Raw genomic sequence first — 17,179 nt, forward strand, 5'->3', positions numbered from 1 at the left:
TAGACTCACTTTTGATTTGCAAAAACACACTTTGAATACTGCAGTAGCGCAATAGAGATATAGGAAAACTAAATTTTGTGACATGGACTATGTGTAAATGTTTTAAAAACAAATGCATCAGTCAGAAATAAAAAAAAACGCTCAAAAAAATCACATAAAGTAAAAAATCTGTTACATTTAGTTTATACTTTAGTATTTATCACCTTGAAGTTCTTCAAACAAGATTTTTATTAAAATAAATTGAAAACTGATTCACTTTAAAAACATTTTATTCTTTTTTTTATCATTATTTTACAGTATTTCCAAAAAAAGTCAGGTGAAAGTACAAAAAAGTCAGTTGAGCACAGCAAAGGTTCTCTCTTTTTTTTTTAGAAAACACATATATGGCAGTACGGGAGCACGTGGCCAACTCAAGCAAAAACAGAACACGCAGGGAACGCACGCACACGCCACACAACACGCATTACATATCAATTCCTTGTCTACATGTCTCAGGTTAAAGGCAAAGCCAGAACTGGTTTTAAAGTAGTTAAATTATTATTATTAAATTATTGTTAGACCTTTTATCTCATGCTACTAAATGAGAATGAACCTTTATCTAGAACGTAAAGAATTGTGTACCTAGAATTCACTGACATCCTTGTCAACGTCATACAAAAGAGGAAACTTACCTTAAAGAGACAGTAAAGTCAAAATGAAACTTTCATGATTCATATAGAGAATACAGTTTTAAACACCTTTCCAAATGACTTCTATTATCAAAATGTCTGTTCTCTTTGTATCTTTTATTGAAGAACAAAACTAAGTAGGCTCATAAGAGGCTTAAATCCTGCTGCCATAGAGTACTAAAGACATGTGCACAGTCCTGAGCTCTTATGACCCTACCTAGTTTTACTCTTCAATAAAAGATACCTAGAGAATGAAGCAATTTTGATAAAAGTTGTTTAAAATTGGATGCGCTATCGGAATCATGAAAGTTTAATTTTGACTTTTCTGTCCCTTTAGAGGGACACTAAACCCAATTTTTTTCTTTCATGATTCAGATAGAGCATGCACTTTTAAGCAACTTTCTAATTTACTCCTATTATCATTTTTTCTTTGTTCTCTTGCTATCTTTATTTAAAAAAGCAGGAATGTGATGCATAGGAGCCGGCCCATTTTTGGTTGAGAACCTGGGTTATGCTTGCTTATCGGTGGGTAAATGTAAGCCTCCAATAAGCAAGAGCTATCCATGGTGCTGAACCCAAAATGGCTGCTAAAATTTACATTCCTGCTTTTAAAATAAAGATAGCAAGAGAACAAAGAAAAGTGGATAATAGGAGTAAATTAGAAAGTTGCTTAAAATGTCATGCTCTATCTGAATCATGAAACAAAAAATTTGGGTTCAGTGTCCCTTTAAACCTCAGATCAGATTCTTTTTTAATAAAAAATGAATACAGACATTTTCCTACTGACGGTATCTAGCGGCCTAGAATTCCCTTTATTGCTGCAAGCTGACAGGTTTATTCTCATTATATCTAAAGGAGTTATTTTTACAAGGATTTTAAACTTCAGTTGGTTATTTAGATTTATATTTATTATATATTTACACTGAATAACTGAATGTTTCTTTATACATCTGAATGTTTTGTATTGGGATAAATTCTCCACTGTGTGTGACCTATCTCATATCATTTTTGTCTTGATCAATTTATTCAGCGTACACATAAATCATTATGGTAGTTTTGCAATAACAATAACCTTGAAACCTCTTTTTGTTTGCATTTAAGTACGGGCTTGTTCTTAAAGAAAAGAAAAAAAAGTGTTTGCCCTCGAAAATAGTGACCATCTTTTTTTTTTTTCTTTTTTTTACAAAATGTTTACAATTAAAGTATGGCAGCATTTTGTATTTAAAGTGATATTATAGTGCATAAATTGCACGCTCTCATTTGTTAGAACATGATATCTTTTGCACTTTCGACCCTGAAACTCGTGTTAAACACATAGATAAAGTCTCACTCAGGAGCTTACAGAACTGTCAGTCTTGAGCAGGAAGCAGCAGTCGATGCACTATAAAATACCTTAAAATTATGTGATAGACTTTTCACCAGAAATATAATCTACCACTTTGCTTGTATCTGCCCCTTTACCTATATATCTCAGTTTTTATGCTGTAGTTTAATTTGAGAATTGGATTAAATTATGAAAAAGTAAGAAAATGTATAACCTCATTGTATAGTAACAATTTAACTCCAGTTTAAGAAATGCTTTTTTACACATACATGCCATCTGAATAATTCCTTAAATGGTAGGATCTTGATGATCTAATTGAGTGCCTGACTGTCAGTCCAGTATTGTTTCTGATTGTTTGTGCAAGTCTTGTGAGGTTGTGATTTCATAATTTAAACTCCTATAGACTTTTTGATGATTTGCCACAAGGACTGTATATGTCTAGCTCAGCTTAAATCTAGTAATGATAAATGTATAGGATAATCTAATTGCATGTCATTTGTTCTCTAGCTCTTTTTATTGAGTTTTTCTGATATCCTAAATCTGCATTTTTGTAGAACAAATAATCTATATCAGCATTTAAGAAACAGGACTAATGATACCAAAGAATTGCCCCTTGGATGTAAGAGAGAAGGTGCAATACATGGTTGCCCTTTCAGGAACCAAAAGGTTAATCCTATTGAATGCAGTTATTCAATAATGAGAATTCCTGTAGGCTCTGTGCCATTAGTGCAGGAATGTTCTGTGACTTCCAGTAAATGTGTATTCTCTAAATTGTGAAAAGCGGGTCTGGAACAATGTTACCACAATCAGCCAGATGAAGGTCCCCTCTATGAATGGGATATTCATGACAGATAAAAAAAAAGTCCAGTCTGACTGTGCCCATCCTTGGTAACATGAAGCAGGTCTGTCACTTTCCCATAGTCACTGTATTGTCTTTTTCCCAAAAAATCTGTACAAAATACACCAAAGCATGCCAGGGTTTTGGGGCTACATTAGGGGGAGCAGTGTGGTAATTAAACATTTAAACACTTTCAGTACTTTAGAGAGCTGTGATTCGTTTATTCACAGGCTTCGTTAGCACTGAAGAAGTTATGAGAAGATGTCAATCATCTTTCTGGTTTTCACAAACTTTCTTTTGCTCATGTTAAGTTGTTCAGGACACAGTTGACATCCACAATGTCAGGGTCTCCTTTACCACCCTCATGTTTGGGCGAGTGCAAGTTCTGTATATTGAAGGGTTCTTCATCCTTAAGACAGGCTTTGGGGAGATCCTGTACCTTCTGAGGAGCGTTGGGATCCTCCTGTGAAAAAAGAGATACTCAGTTAAACAAAACCAGAACTAAACATTATCCCATAAAGGGAATAAAGCCTGTATTTCTTAGAAACATAGATTTTCATGGCCGATGAGAATTTCAAGGTCCACCAAGTCTACCTAAATTTCTTTCTGAAGTGTAAATTTAATGTTAGGATATCTTTATATGTATCCCTGGCATTCCTAAATTCCAGTACTGGATTTATTCTAACCCCGTCCCTTAGAAGTTTTTTTAATAAAAAAATACTTCATTTTGTCAGATATTTGTTAAGGGGTAGTCTGAAATTGAAGTATTAGCTAGTGCTAGTGCTACAAGCCAGCAGCATTCGTATCTTCACTGATGGGTATGCATGATCTGTGCCCAGTGCATACTAACCATTTAGAGTCAGTGTTAGTGGGTATTTTGGTGCAGCAGCATGCACATGGTGCTAATGCCATCCTAAAAATGGTAATGCAGCCCCATTTGTAATACTGCTTAGTGGCAGCTGCTTCACAATATTATGCAGGGTCTGTTCTTATCTTATATCTCCTTTTATATCCACATTTTCCTCATAATTATCTCTCCTTGTCCTAATTAGGGCAAAGGACATGCAAGAAAATGACTACCTTACAAATTTATGGCTGTTGGCATCTTAGACAATTAAGGGGGTTACAATTACGACTGTAGTACCTAACACCTTCAACCCCCCCAGATTCCTAGAATTGCTATTGCAGACTAGAGATACATATATGGTAGGATATGGATTCCACAGGGTGACATATTTCTCCCTTAAATGTATTCCAAGATTTCCTCATTTAGCCCAACATTATCATAAAAATGCAAATTGCAGGCAACATATCTTCAGTTCTCCGTATCCTGGTAATACACGGCAACGCACATTTTAGTGGCTCCTGTAAGCGGTGCAAAGCGTAGCTGGAGGGAGCTTTGACCGCGGAGCAAAATGAAGGCTGGGCTAGGTGGGGAGGAAGTGGAGGAGGAGCCGCGAGGTGTTATAGCCTGGTGGCTGAGCGGGAAAGCCAGCAGTTGTTATTCAGAAAAGTGAAGGAAGTATCTCCCTCCCACCCGTCCCTGTTGTTTTTCTGTTTGCTAAGAATTTTGTTTTGTTTCAATTTTGATTGTCGCAGTTGGTAGGCGGGGGTGCTAGCCCTTACACTTGAAGTAAATTATGGCCAAAGTGTTCGTGTGGTATTTACATCCCCTTGGGGAGAAGTTAAGATGGGGTCTCTAAGGGCAAGGGGTTCCTTAGAGAATTATGTTGATTACGGGCTCAATCAATTTGCACGGTTGAGTCCAGTGGATGGAGTAACGGCCAGATTTTATATTTAGGTCTAGCACCGCTGTTATATGTAATGTGTTTTTGGAATTATTTGCACTGTTATTTATTGAAGTTATTAAAGTTTATAAAGTTATTTATTAATAAAGGAGCTGCGGCCAATTTATACCAAAGCTAAGTCTGATGTCTTTATTGTGGGGGGGTTTAGGTCTTGTTAAGGAAATGTGATTAAGATATTTGTGTTAAGAGCCGAAAATTAGTGACATAAAAGGTCAATGTTTTCCAGCAATGTACTTACTTGTGAACGACATTTTATTTTCTCGTCATATACGAGTAATTACTGCAGCCAATGAAAAGAGAAAAGTTGTGAGCAGAATGGTCTTTGCGTTATACTAGGTGGTCTAATCTACAGATTTTTGTGCTATAGGAAGCTTGGCACAGCAAAAGGAGTGGACGCTAATTAGGATCTATGGCTATAGAGTTGCGTCATTCTATTGCTTCCCAAGTCTGTATTGTATTTTTTTAAATAGTGATTTGATCTAATTAATAATGTTTAATCAGGTATAGCCTTTTGCCTTTATTTTCTTCAACCCAGATTTAATAATTCAAGGTTATTTACCACTAAACAATAATCAGTGTTTGTAAATTAGCTTTTTAGCTATATTATTTCTCTCTCTTTTTTTTTTAAAACAAGCTTTATTAATAATACTGCCATTACAAAGCAATAATAACAATAGGCATTCATCACTGGTGGAGTCTGGAGTGACTTCTTAAAGGGATATGAAACCCAAAAATATACTTTTGTGATTCAGACCGATAATACCATTAAAAAATAGTTTCCTATTTACTTCTATTATCAAATTTGCTTTGTTCCCATGATGTTTTGTGTTGAAGAGATACCTAGGTAGGCATCTGGATCACTAAATGGCAAGAAATAGTGCTGCTATCTAGTGCTCTTGTAAATAGATAACATTCTTGCAAAACTGCTGCCATATAGTGCTCTAGAAATTAGCCAGCTCCTAAGTTTTTCAAAAAAAGATACCAAGAGAAAAAAAATGCACATGCTCTATCTGAATCACTAAATACATTTTTTTGGGTTTCATATCACTTTAAACTTCAGGTCATGTATCACATATAAAAGGTGCAAGTTTTCACTTGATTTTTAATCTGTATAATATCTGATACAAACCAAACGTGCCTCATATACTAATCATTTAAATAGTCATCCAATGAAGACACAAGCCGATTACATTTTCTATGGTGTGTCTCAGGTTATTAGAATTTTTCTTAAATGAATTTGATTTTTTTTCTCTAATAAAGTAACTTTTTGTGATGTACTACACAGCATTATGTTGTAGATTCCCCCTAACAGTCGATGGGTTAACTATTTCTGTATACTAGCAAGCAGGCCACTTTATGGCACACATTTTACCTTACAGAGCAAGTTTGCCTGTAGCGAGTTTACTATAAATAAATCTCTTTCTCTGGAAAGGCGCACGTGACAGCCAGACCACAGTACAGATTTACATCATAACGTGACACTTGTCACAGGCGCTGGTTAGTGCCGTCTCACATGGGTTAAAACAGAATTAATTTGATTTGGTCTTACTGCTGCCGATAACGAGGAATCATCTTGTAAAACAATATATAATATATTTCCTTTTTAGGGAGATACTCAAGAAACAAAGAAAACAATTACTTAAAGTGAATGTATATTTTGATGCTAAAGTGCCCGGTTTTTCAAACTTCGATTAAAAACAGGGGCACTTTAATTCATCAAAATTTACATTTCACTCCTGTTGTGAAATAAAACGTACCTTTTAAACTTCACAGCAGCTCCAGCTTCCTCCACCCGTTTCAAAGCCTCTTCCTGGGTCTAAAATGAGGCATCCGGTTTCCTCCAATCACATTGTTGAATCAGACACTGATTCCATCGGGGGGGAAGCTGTGATTGGAGGATGACCTATCAATCATTTCTGACATCAGAAATGGCTTGTGAGACCGGAGGAAGCTGGAGCTGCTGTGAAGTTTAAAAGGTAAATATTTTTTCACAACAGGAGTGAAATGTAAATTTTGGTGAATTAAAGTGCCCCTGTTTTTAATCGAAGTTTTAAAAACCGGGCACTTTAGCATCAAAATTTACATTCACTTTAATCTCCCTCCTAACCTGCAAAGCAAACTGTTTAACTCCCTCCTTTAGTAATAATGCCCCTCATAATATGGCCTCCAAGTGAGTGAGACATATTTGCAAAGTGCATTCCACCAGACCTCCCAACCACCCCTATTTAAGAGAATTTCCTTTAGACCCCACCATGGAACACCCAGACACGCCCACAAACTACCAGGACACATCCACTAATCACCAGGCCGCGTTCGGCAAATGCTCAGAGCCAGCTCATCTGCTTCAGCAAGGTAGCTTATAAAAAACGCTCCCAGCGCAACGTCTCCTGTCACCACGCTGCCCATACAAATTCTTCACAGCACAACGAAGAACGAAGAAGCCAAAGACTACAACTCCCGGCATGCATTTACGTAAAGCAGGGGAGACAGGAGACGCTTATTGAAGATTGAGTGATGGTGAGCAGGAAAAAATCATTATATTTACAACACTTTATATAATATATACACACACACAACACACACAACACATATATATATATATATATATATATACACACACACACTTGTTGCTCATGGAGGCTGCCATCTTTAGAAGCATCTGAGCTTGCTCAAATAAGTACCAGCGTTTCCAGCTTGCGTCATCCGAGCGCTCAGCGAACACCCAGTACCTCGCTTGAAAGTGTTCTCCAAACTCAGCCCCAGACCCTGACTACCTATGATCCCACCCCTCCCAACACAGCTCCACCCACAAAATGGTGACAGGCCTCCATCAACCTCCTAAGTCCCTGGTACCCAGCCACAAATGTTGGGAGGTTTCACTTAGATGCATATTAAGAGAAAACAAAGAACAATGATGTTAAGATGCGGTTCTGGATGCAAGAGAGAGCAGCAATGCATTTCTTCTCAGTGAGTGACAGCTCTCTCAGCCATACAAAGGGTTACAAGTAGTTTGTCCCTCCCACTGGCAATATTACAGGCAACTTACAGCACAGACAGCAGTGCAAGGTGACTTCACAGCTGCAATATTATTGCTGGTTTGATATCATCATCTGAGAGGCATTTTTTTTAAATCACCTTTATTCAGTATCAAAAAGTTGTCATGTTACAAATTCGGAGACGCAGCTCCCAATTGCATAAAAAAGCTGATTCATTTTCAACTGTTTAACATTTTAAAACCATAATACAAACCAAAACAGTAAATATTAATCTGAATCATGTACTGTGGAATGTTCAAATAATCCTAATTTAGCTGCAGTTCTTATCTATATGCTGTGTTTGTTCTCAGGTTTGTTTGTCAATACAATAAATCCTATCCATTCAATTATTATTAATTCCAAAGGTGAATTGCTTATGTCTTATTCAATGTGAGAGTGTACTGTTCCCAAAGCACAACTATTTCAGCATATACATCCATTTGAGAACAAGAGGCGAGGGGGCGCTCTATTGATCTATTGTAGACAGCAATAACTTTCTACATTTCTCAAGTAATCTTTGAAATGGTTGGAAGACCAATATACCGTATAGCCAGTTTAGGCGAATCAGAAGAAATTGTGGAACTATAGAATTGTATGATACCCAATCGACCATTCTAATAAATAGGTTGAGAGAAAAAGGTTATCTTATTAATCTGATTATAGACGGATATACTAAAGCAAGGAATATTGACAGAGGGTTTATTTTACATCAAGTTCCTAGGTCCAAGAATAATAACCAGACAAACATGACACAAAGTCCAGCTTTTATTACCCAGTACAATTCAGGGCACAAAATTATTAGGGAGATACTGAATAAGCATTGGCCCATTATATTGAAGGATCCATATCTTAAAGGAAACCTTGAGTGTAATTCAAGAATGGTTTTCAGGCCTGCTCCCACTCTGAAACAGAAACTGGCCCCTAGCAAAATAGTGGTTTCCAAAAGGAATACACATAATACATTACCCTTGAAAGCAAAGAGGTGTTATATGTGTAAATCTTTAACTCATGGTAGCAATTCAATCACAAGCTATACCGTTGGTGAAACTTTTGACATTAAAACCCATATGGATTGTGGATCGGATTATGTCATATACGTTTTCACATGTGAATATGGAATACAATATATAGGGCACACGTGTAGGAAGATACGAACAAGATGGAGTGAACACAATAGGAATTTAAAAATTGGTTCATTGAAACATAGTGTCTTACAACATGGTAAACGCAATACCTTTGTGATAACTCCACTTGAGAGCATCTTATGCTCCAACAGGGGAAACAGATATAATCGTTTACGCCAGAGGGAGACATACTGGATCTACCGTTTCCAGTCTCTATTTCCCTCTGACCTATCCAGTTTTTGAGGTGCCAGTATAGTATGTACCTCGATAAGAGATCTGTAGGCCACATGTGGGGGTGGTATATTACTATATAGTGATGTTCTATATATATTGGTTATTTGTGGGTGTATATCAGCACTGATCACATGCTAATAGTCGATTTTCAAATTATCCGCCATTATTATCGTCCTATAATATTATTATTAATGGTCATTCGGCCAGAGTCCGTTTATAGTTCTAGCCCCTCCCCATTATTTTCTAGTCAATCCTGTAGTATTACTGTCAATACACTACCATATAGACTCTCAAATATATACTGCACTAATGCATTGCACAGCTGTAGTCTCCTTAAATATAGCTACTTTGACAAATTCTTTAGGTACATATTATTCATTATTAATCACTACCACACATAGCTGTATAGTTATAGACAACTTGGGAGGATAGGGTTCTATAATTAATATCGTTATTAGTTACACAATTGTTAGATAAAATAAATAAACATGTATCACATCTAGTTCAAATATTAGTTATAATAGCAAAGTAATATTAATAATTATTGATCAATATTGATTGTAACAGGTTCAATATTAATATTGCACGGCACACCAGTTTATCAATTCTCAAAACATCACACACATAGTCACTCAATCTTTATTTGCACTAGTTTACTAATATTCTCTAATAATATAGCTTATCCACTATTATGAGCATAGCCACATATATGATAAATATGATAAGCACAGTATAAAATGTAATAATACATATATAAATACTGGATTTTGTAGCACTAGTTTTTCTACCTATACACATATATTTTATCACAGTATTGTCAATAGGCTATAAGATTCAGAAAACAGATGCCTATTATATGTTTATTTTTTATTATGATTCATACACAAGGATAACACTTTATACCTTAGTGATTATTATAGTATTCACATAATCACACCACATATGGGCACGCATATTATAGTTATATATATTTTCACATTTATATACCCCCTTATACATAACATTTCACACAGTGAACATGAATTTAGGGATATCTTATTAACGAACGTTATAGGTACAATAGATTATACATTACCAGAGTAGGTCACGCCCAGACAAGGGCGTCATCATTCCTATTTCATTCATTATGAATGAATACATTACACTGGCCTCACCTCAGTTGAAATAAGGGCATAACATGAGCCATCTTAAGTTTTTATTTCGTATGCCTTACGTTATGCGTCATACGCTCAGTACCATACTATTGGTCAAGTTTAGTGAGTAACAAGGAATGAGGAACAATCATTGGATCTAGTCAGTTAAACGAAAAAGCCTCACTGATGTGAGTTATTCTCAGCCCGAATAGGTTTAACAATATACGCTTCCCATAGAGTTTCCTATCTCCTCGATCGTTCACATTGTATTAATAAACAATACAGCGATAAATTAACATATGCACACCAAACTCAAAAGAGCTGAGTTATACACCACAATCGCTAACTGTAAGTATTGCAAAATATTAGTGTGAGGATTACAAGACCAATATTCAAAATGGATTTTTTTTAGTAGGGGCATAAGGATCATGAGTATGATACCGTTTATGGAAGCTATGACTGTGCATGTTTCCAGTGCTGTGAATCCATTCACATTATATGTTTGCTTGTTAGATGGTATATGTGCAGATTTGGGATATATATACACATCTTATCAAAATTTGCTACATATATGTGTATATACATATACTTCTTGGGTATTACTGTGATTGCAATTCATGTTACAGTTGATATTGTATAATATTATATAGTTTTATTTTGTATCTATTTCTACTACATGATTGTTGTTTGTTATCAATCAATCAATTAATAATGTATATACCTTTATACGCCCATGATGGGTGTGTATTTGTTCACTATTGGCTAGAATTGGTTTAAATAGTATGTCAGTTGGAATGTGCATTATGCCTGATGAAACAGCCGATGCTAAGGCTGAGAAACGCGTTGCATTATATGTAACCATTGCTTGTTACTTTTTTAATCTGTTTTTAATAAACAAACTTGTTTATACAAGCCTTGGTTCAGCACCTTTTTGAACAGTTTAGCCACTGTCTCTGACATTGCACTATTTGGAATCTACCACACACCGAGTTGGGCAGAGCACTCCTGCATCGTTCTATCTTCACCTGAAGAGGGTCAACTGGTACACCCCAAGCTACCAGCCCGCTCCTACCAGTACATAAGTGTACTTAGGCTAAATGTGAGTACCCATTTGGCGTTGTCCATTTGACTGATTCATCCTGATATAATGATGTACATATGAGGCGCCCCTCTGTTTTCTTTTTCTTCTTCAGTTACATCCATTTGATCATGTTTAATATAGTGATACTCCTCTAATTCTAGGGTCTCAGAAACGTTTGCTCTCACTACAATTTGTTTTAAAAGTAAGTTTGACTTTGTATTGTGGCAAAGAAGAGTATGTAGTGGAGCAGTCTAGTTCCGACTGTAACGCCAAATTCAGTCTCCTCCCATTAACAATGTGACTTTTAAAAATTCAAAAATCAATTATTTATCTTTTGAAGAAATAAATGTTGTTTTAGGGATGGAGCATATAAAGACAGTATTGTCACTGGGCGTCCGTATAATAAGCCACAAACCAGTATATATTGGCCTTCCTTGTCCCTAACTACTTGGATACCGGCCCTCACTAGGATTCCCACACCTTGTGTTTTCTTTTTGGAATTAGAGGCATAATAACAGGTACCGAACTTATAATGAAAAGTTTTTGGTTCTTTCCCCTTCACAAAATGGGTCTCCTGCAATAGGATAATGTCCCCCGCCAGCCGTTTAAAGGGACACTCAGGTCAAATTAAGTTTTCATGATTCAGATACAGCATGTAATTTTAAACAACTTTCCAATTTACTTCCATTAACAAAAATGTGCACAGTCTTTTATATTTACACTTTTTGAGTCACCAGTTCCTACTGAGCATGTGCAAGAATTCACAGACTATACGTATATGCATTTGTGATTGGCTGATTGCTATCACATGGTACAGGGGGAGTGGAAATATACATAACTTTGAAATTTGTTAGAAAAAAATCTACTACTCATTTGAAATTCAGAGTAAATGCTATTGTATTGTCTTGTTATCTTGCATTTGTTGATTATGCAAATCTACTGTGTTTACTGGTCCTTTAAATTCATATAGGATGATATTTCATTTTTTTGGTGAATTGAACCCCTTGGAATTAGCTGTAAGAATGTGTAATAGGTGTTTAGGTTCAAGGGGTATCATTGTATGCCTTTTGGATGTAGTTATCCTGATAGAATTGTGAAAACCTGAGTTGTCGTCTTCAATGTGTAGTATTATTGCAGCGTTTGTGTCATATAGATCGTCTGAGACATTCCAGTAATCATTTATGGTGTTGTACAACATAAAAAAAGAATATAACAATAATAACAATAACATAATACATAACTAAATAACAGATGTCAGTACACAAGTGCGGTTGGGTTACCGCAATCACATAGTTGCATTGTGGGGATGTAAATTGTCTCCCTCCATCATGTGGTAAAAAGAATAAACACATATAACAAGCATTATATACCGAATAACAATGATAACTTTGGTCACTTATCATAACTTCTCATGGTATATTTTCTTCTTTTTTTTTCCCCTCATTTTCCCATCTTTCTCCTTTTTCTCTCCTCCTCTTTAAGAAAGCTCTCTAAATAAGCTAACTAATTCTGACTCAATGCTGTGTCAAAAAGGACATAGCTTTAGTTTCGTTTACTATGAATATAGTTAGGCCCTGTAGTAGATCGCTCTTAAAAACTATATCCACTACCTGTTCTTATAATTTAGGCAAATACAGTTTTTAAGTACTTATCCTTCTGGTGTCTCAGTGTTCAATACGTGAAGATCATTCCTCTTCAGGTTGGTAGTGGGTTATTGTCTTTGGATGAGTTTCTGTCCTTCTTACGGTTCACTGTGCTCCAATGAGAACGTTGTTCTCTAGGCGGGTATGTCTTTGACGATAGTTGTGAGGTGGTTGTCTCTCCTTCCTCTATTGCATTGGGAGTCGGGATATGAATGTTCAGGTTCTTTGAAATAAAGGCTAGATCCGAAGAGTCTCTGTAGACATACTGTTAATTATAACACTAAAGGGGAATCCTCATCTGTATTTTTTGTTGTTGTCTTGCAATACTGACGTGAGAAATCTGGCAGCTTTTCTTTTCTCTATTGTGGCCGGACATAGATCTTGGTAAATCTGTAATTCCTGTTCTTGGTATTTTATCGTTCTTGAGGTTCTTGCCGAAGTCCACACTCGTTCCCTATCTCTGTAGTTAAGAAATTTAACTATGACATCTCTCAGAGGCACGGATGGTTGGGGCTTAGATCTTAGGGCCTTGTGAGCTCTTTCTATAGAGATTTCAGATATTTGAGTGGTTTCTGTTATATTATTAAACAACTCTATGAGGTATGTGAGTAGATTTGTTGGTTCTATTGCTTCTGAAATACCTCAGATTCTCAAATTATTACGTCATCCTCGATTGTCGAGGTCTTCTACTTTATCCTGTAAGGACTGTAATGAGGCAGCATGTTGAGCCAAACAGCTATCAGCTGAATGCACCATTGTAGTTAAAGTGTCATGGCTATCTTCTAGTTCCTCCATTGTAGAACCAAGGTAATTAATCTCTCTTCTAATTACAGTGCACTCTGACTTTATGAAGGATTTCAATTCAGCTATGTACGATTTGGATGACAAGTTTTGTATTGACTCTTGCATTTGGAATAAATGCTCTTGTGTAAATGTTGTATGGTGATTTATCTGCTCTGTTGCTGTATCTTTTTTAGTAGGCGATGAATTTCTCATCTCTTTTTCAGTATGTTCTTGTGCAGAAAATAAAGCGTTTAAAGTGCTTGATTGAATCAGGGTTTTGCTATTTTTCTCCCCTTTAGTAACACCCTTTTAGATGCCATTTTATGACAATATATATGTTTTCTATCGTCATATTTATGTTTGATGATTATTGTCCTTCTTTGATATGTCTTTACCGCTTAGGAGCTCTGATTCTCAGGTATGTGCAGTAGTGTCCCGGTTCTATAAATTTATCTCTTTCATATGTCAGAAAGGTTAAGTCTCTATGTGGTTATTACAAACAAATCTTGTGCATTTTAATGTAGAGGCATTTCTCGTAAGTCAGGCAGTCTCCTGATCTGTACTCACTGTTTCTTTCAATGCTCCGTTTAAGTTAGGCCGCAAATGAGGCCTCGGTGTGGCGTAATCTAGATGTCGTTCGGAACATCATCATCAGCAATATACAAACGATCGTGTGTCAGTGATCAAATTACATTAGTTGGTTTGAAGGTATGGCTGCCTGATTATCGTATGGGGCCTAAAGTAAAGCGGCACCCGTATACTCTCTCCCGCCACTGTACCGGTATTCTAGGTGTGTTGCATGTAGTATCTGCGGTTTGTTCTCAGTCGTCGTACTGTATCTTCTAAGAGCGGCGGGAAGATCTTCTGTTTTCATGCTCTGTTTGTTCCTAATGTGTTAGGAGAGGTCTGCTAGTTCAATGAACCACTTCAGCATATTTTATATAGCATTATGAAAGGATGTTTGATCGGAGCTAGCAATCTAAGCATCCATGTTTCTGCATGTTCAGGCTCCGCCCCCCCCCCCCCCACCTGAGAGGCATTTTTAACAAGAATATACATTCTTCACGCAGACATATCCAATTACTAGACTTTTAAACTTTTTTTTTTTTATTCTGAAGCCGCTCACTGCAGTATTGTATTTACTACACAAAAACAGCCGCAGGAATTTTTCCGAGGTCCCTGAGAGAAGGTTGATACTCTGTATTACAACAATGTCTCAGCTCTTACACATGTATCTGACCAAACAAGGATATGAAACCATTTGACCCCTCAGGATTCCGCTCCAGTTTGCAGGAAACGCTAACAAATAATGTATTGAAAGATATAAAGCTGTTTTAATAGATCTTTTAATATTATATAAAGAGAGGGGGGAAAAAAACTATGTTCATTTTTACGGTCACCAAAACAAAAGGTCAGTGTCATTAATGAGTCTAGATATTAATCCCAGTCAGTGCACTCAGATTGTAATTGTTATCCCGGGGCTGCCTTTACCCTGCAGCCCTGGCTCTTGTTGCCTAGCAACTGATGGTGCGGCACATCAGAAATAACGGTCCAGTGAGCATCTTTCAGAGCATCACAGCCATCCCCAGAGTCTGGCTGAGCTGTATTAGCCCTTCTGATTGCTGTGAAATCATAGCAATATTTAGCAAAACACTCTTTTTGTATGCAGTTTCTGATCTTTATTTATTTTTTTATTAAATATTTAGACAGACAAAAAAGATGAAAGATTTGGCTGTAGCAAATTTATTTCCTCAATGTAAACTGGGAAATAGACGTAGACCATGAAATAAAGTGGAGCTGTAAAATTTAAAGAGACAACATTTTCCGTTCATTATTCAGATAGAGAATACAATTTCATTTTTTTTTTCCGATTTACTTCTAATTTTAAATTTGCTTCGTTCTCATTTTATTCTTTGTTGAAGAGATGTCTAGATAGGTAGCGTGCACATGCCTGAAGCACTAAATGACAAGAAATAGTGCTGTCATCTAGTGCTCTTGCTAATGTATAACAATGTTGCAAAAATGCTGCCATATAGTGTATACACGTGCACACTCCCCAACTTACCTTCCTACTTTTCAATAAAAAGATAACAAGAAAAACCTGACAATAGAAGTTAGAAAGTTAAAATGTTATGCTCTATCTGAATCATAAAAGACTAATTTGGGGTTTTAGTTCCCTTTAATAGCAAGAGGCCCCAGTTTGGCTTCTGAATGCATTTTAAGTGGCCCTGACTTTTCCCATTTCTAAATAACATAGGGCTCCTTTCCATTGAGCCATAGTTAGTTTTACGTGCACTCGCAAACAGATAAATATGCTGTCGGAATATGCTGTTCACCGACTGCTGCCAATGGGCCGTTATACCTCAATTTCAGCAATCGGACTCCGACTGAAGAAAACATTTTTGTGTCCCACACAAAGTATAAGAAACCACTATTCTATAAATAATTCCAGGTTTCCAATGACCGTGCAAACCATTAATACACTGTCAGAGGCTGCTGATACATTGAGAAACATTACACCCAGCTCAACTAGGTGTAAAAGAGGCAAAAGGAGCTTTTTGAGACTTATTTCCTATTGAAATCTAACCCACCTCCCAAAAATAAACCCGACACGTCAAAACCCCTCTATCTGCCATCCCCCCATATTGCAACTAACAATAAAAGTTATTAACCACTAAACCGCCATCCCCCCCCACATCGCAACTAAAAATAAAAGTTATTAACCACTAAACCCCCCCCCCCACATCGCAACTAACAATAAAAGTTATTAACCCCTAAACCGCTATCCCTCCCACATCGCAACTAAAAATAAAAGTTATTAACTATTAAACCGCCATCCCCCCCACATCGCAACTAACAATAAATGTTATTAACCACTAAACCGCCATCCCCCCACATCACAATTAACAATAAAAGTTATTAACCTCTAATCCACCATCCCCCAACAACGCAAAGTACCTATTTAAACTTTTAAACACTAATCCGCTATCCCCCCACAACGCAATCTACCTATTTAACATATTAACCCCTAAACCACCATCCCCCCACAATCACTAAGCCCCCTAACCTAACACCCCCTAAGTTAACTCCCATTACATAAAAATAAAAAAGACTATTAAACTAATAAATTAATTAAAGATACCAAAATTAAAAATCATAATCTAAAATTTAAATAAAAAATATGGCATCGGCTGGAAGCATTAACACAACTTACACCTACACGAAAAGGGCGACTGCACGCAACGCGCTAAATAATTCAATGGAAACCTGGTACTAATATGGAGCCAAAACTACTTTTAGCTGTCGGCCGCTTCGGTAGCTTACGGCTTCATTTTAAATGGCTCAATGGAAACTAGCCCATAGTGCACCTCCTGCCTGCAGCCACCAGACATAACTTCCCTATTGGATCTGTGTGTTTTTGTATAGAGACTTTGTGCCTGTGCTCATTTAGACTTTCTTTATATAAAATCAGATATTTTGATACTGATATTAAATAGACATGCATAGA

The 17,179-nt window shown here is 36.5% G+C and overlaps 1 protein-coding gene across 1 annotated transcript in view; it reads right to left on the reverse strand.

Annotated features, from left to right (window-relative positions):
* Nucleotides 1-251: 251 nt before the first annotated feature.
* Nucleotides 252-17,179, reverse strand: part of CSPG5 (chondroitin sulfate proteoglycan 5) — a 176,110-nt gene continuing 159,182 nt past the window's right edge. Inside the window, exon 7 of the mRNA XM_053715645.1 lies at nt 252-3,293. Within this exon, the coding sequence (XP_053571620.1) occupies nt 3,132-3,293 (162 nt within the window). The 3' untranslated portion in view covers nt 252-3,131. The remainder of the gene's footprint in view (nt 3,294-17,179) is intronic.

The sequence above is a fragment of the Bombina bombina genome, chromosome 5, assembly GCF_027579735.1.
Source record: "Bombina bombina isolate aBomBom1 chromosome 5, aBomBom1.pri, whole genome shotgun sequence".
Taxonomy (NCBI): domain Eukaryota; kingdom Metazoa; phylum Chordata; class Amphibia; order Anura; family Bombinatoridae; genus Bombina; species Bombina bombina.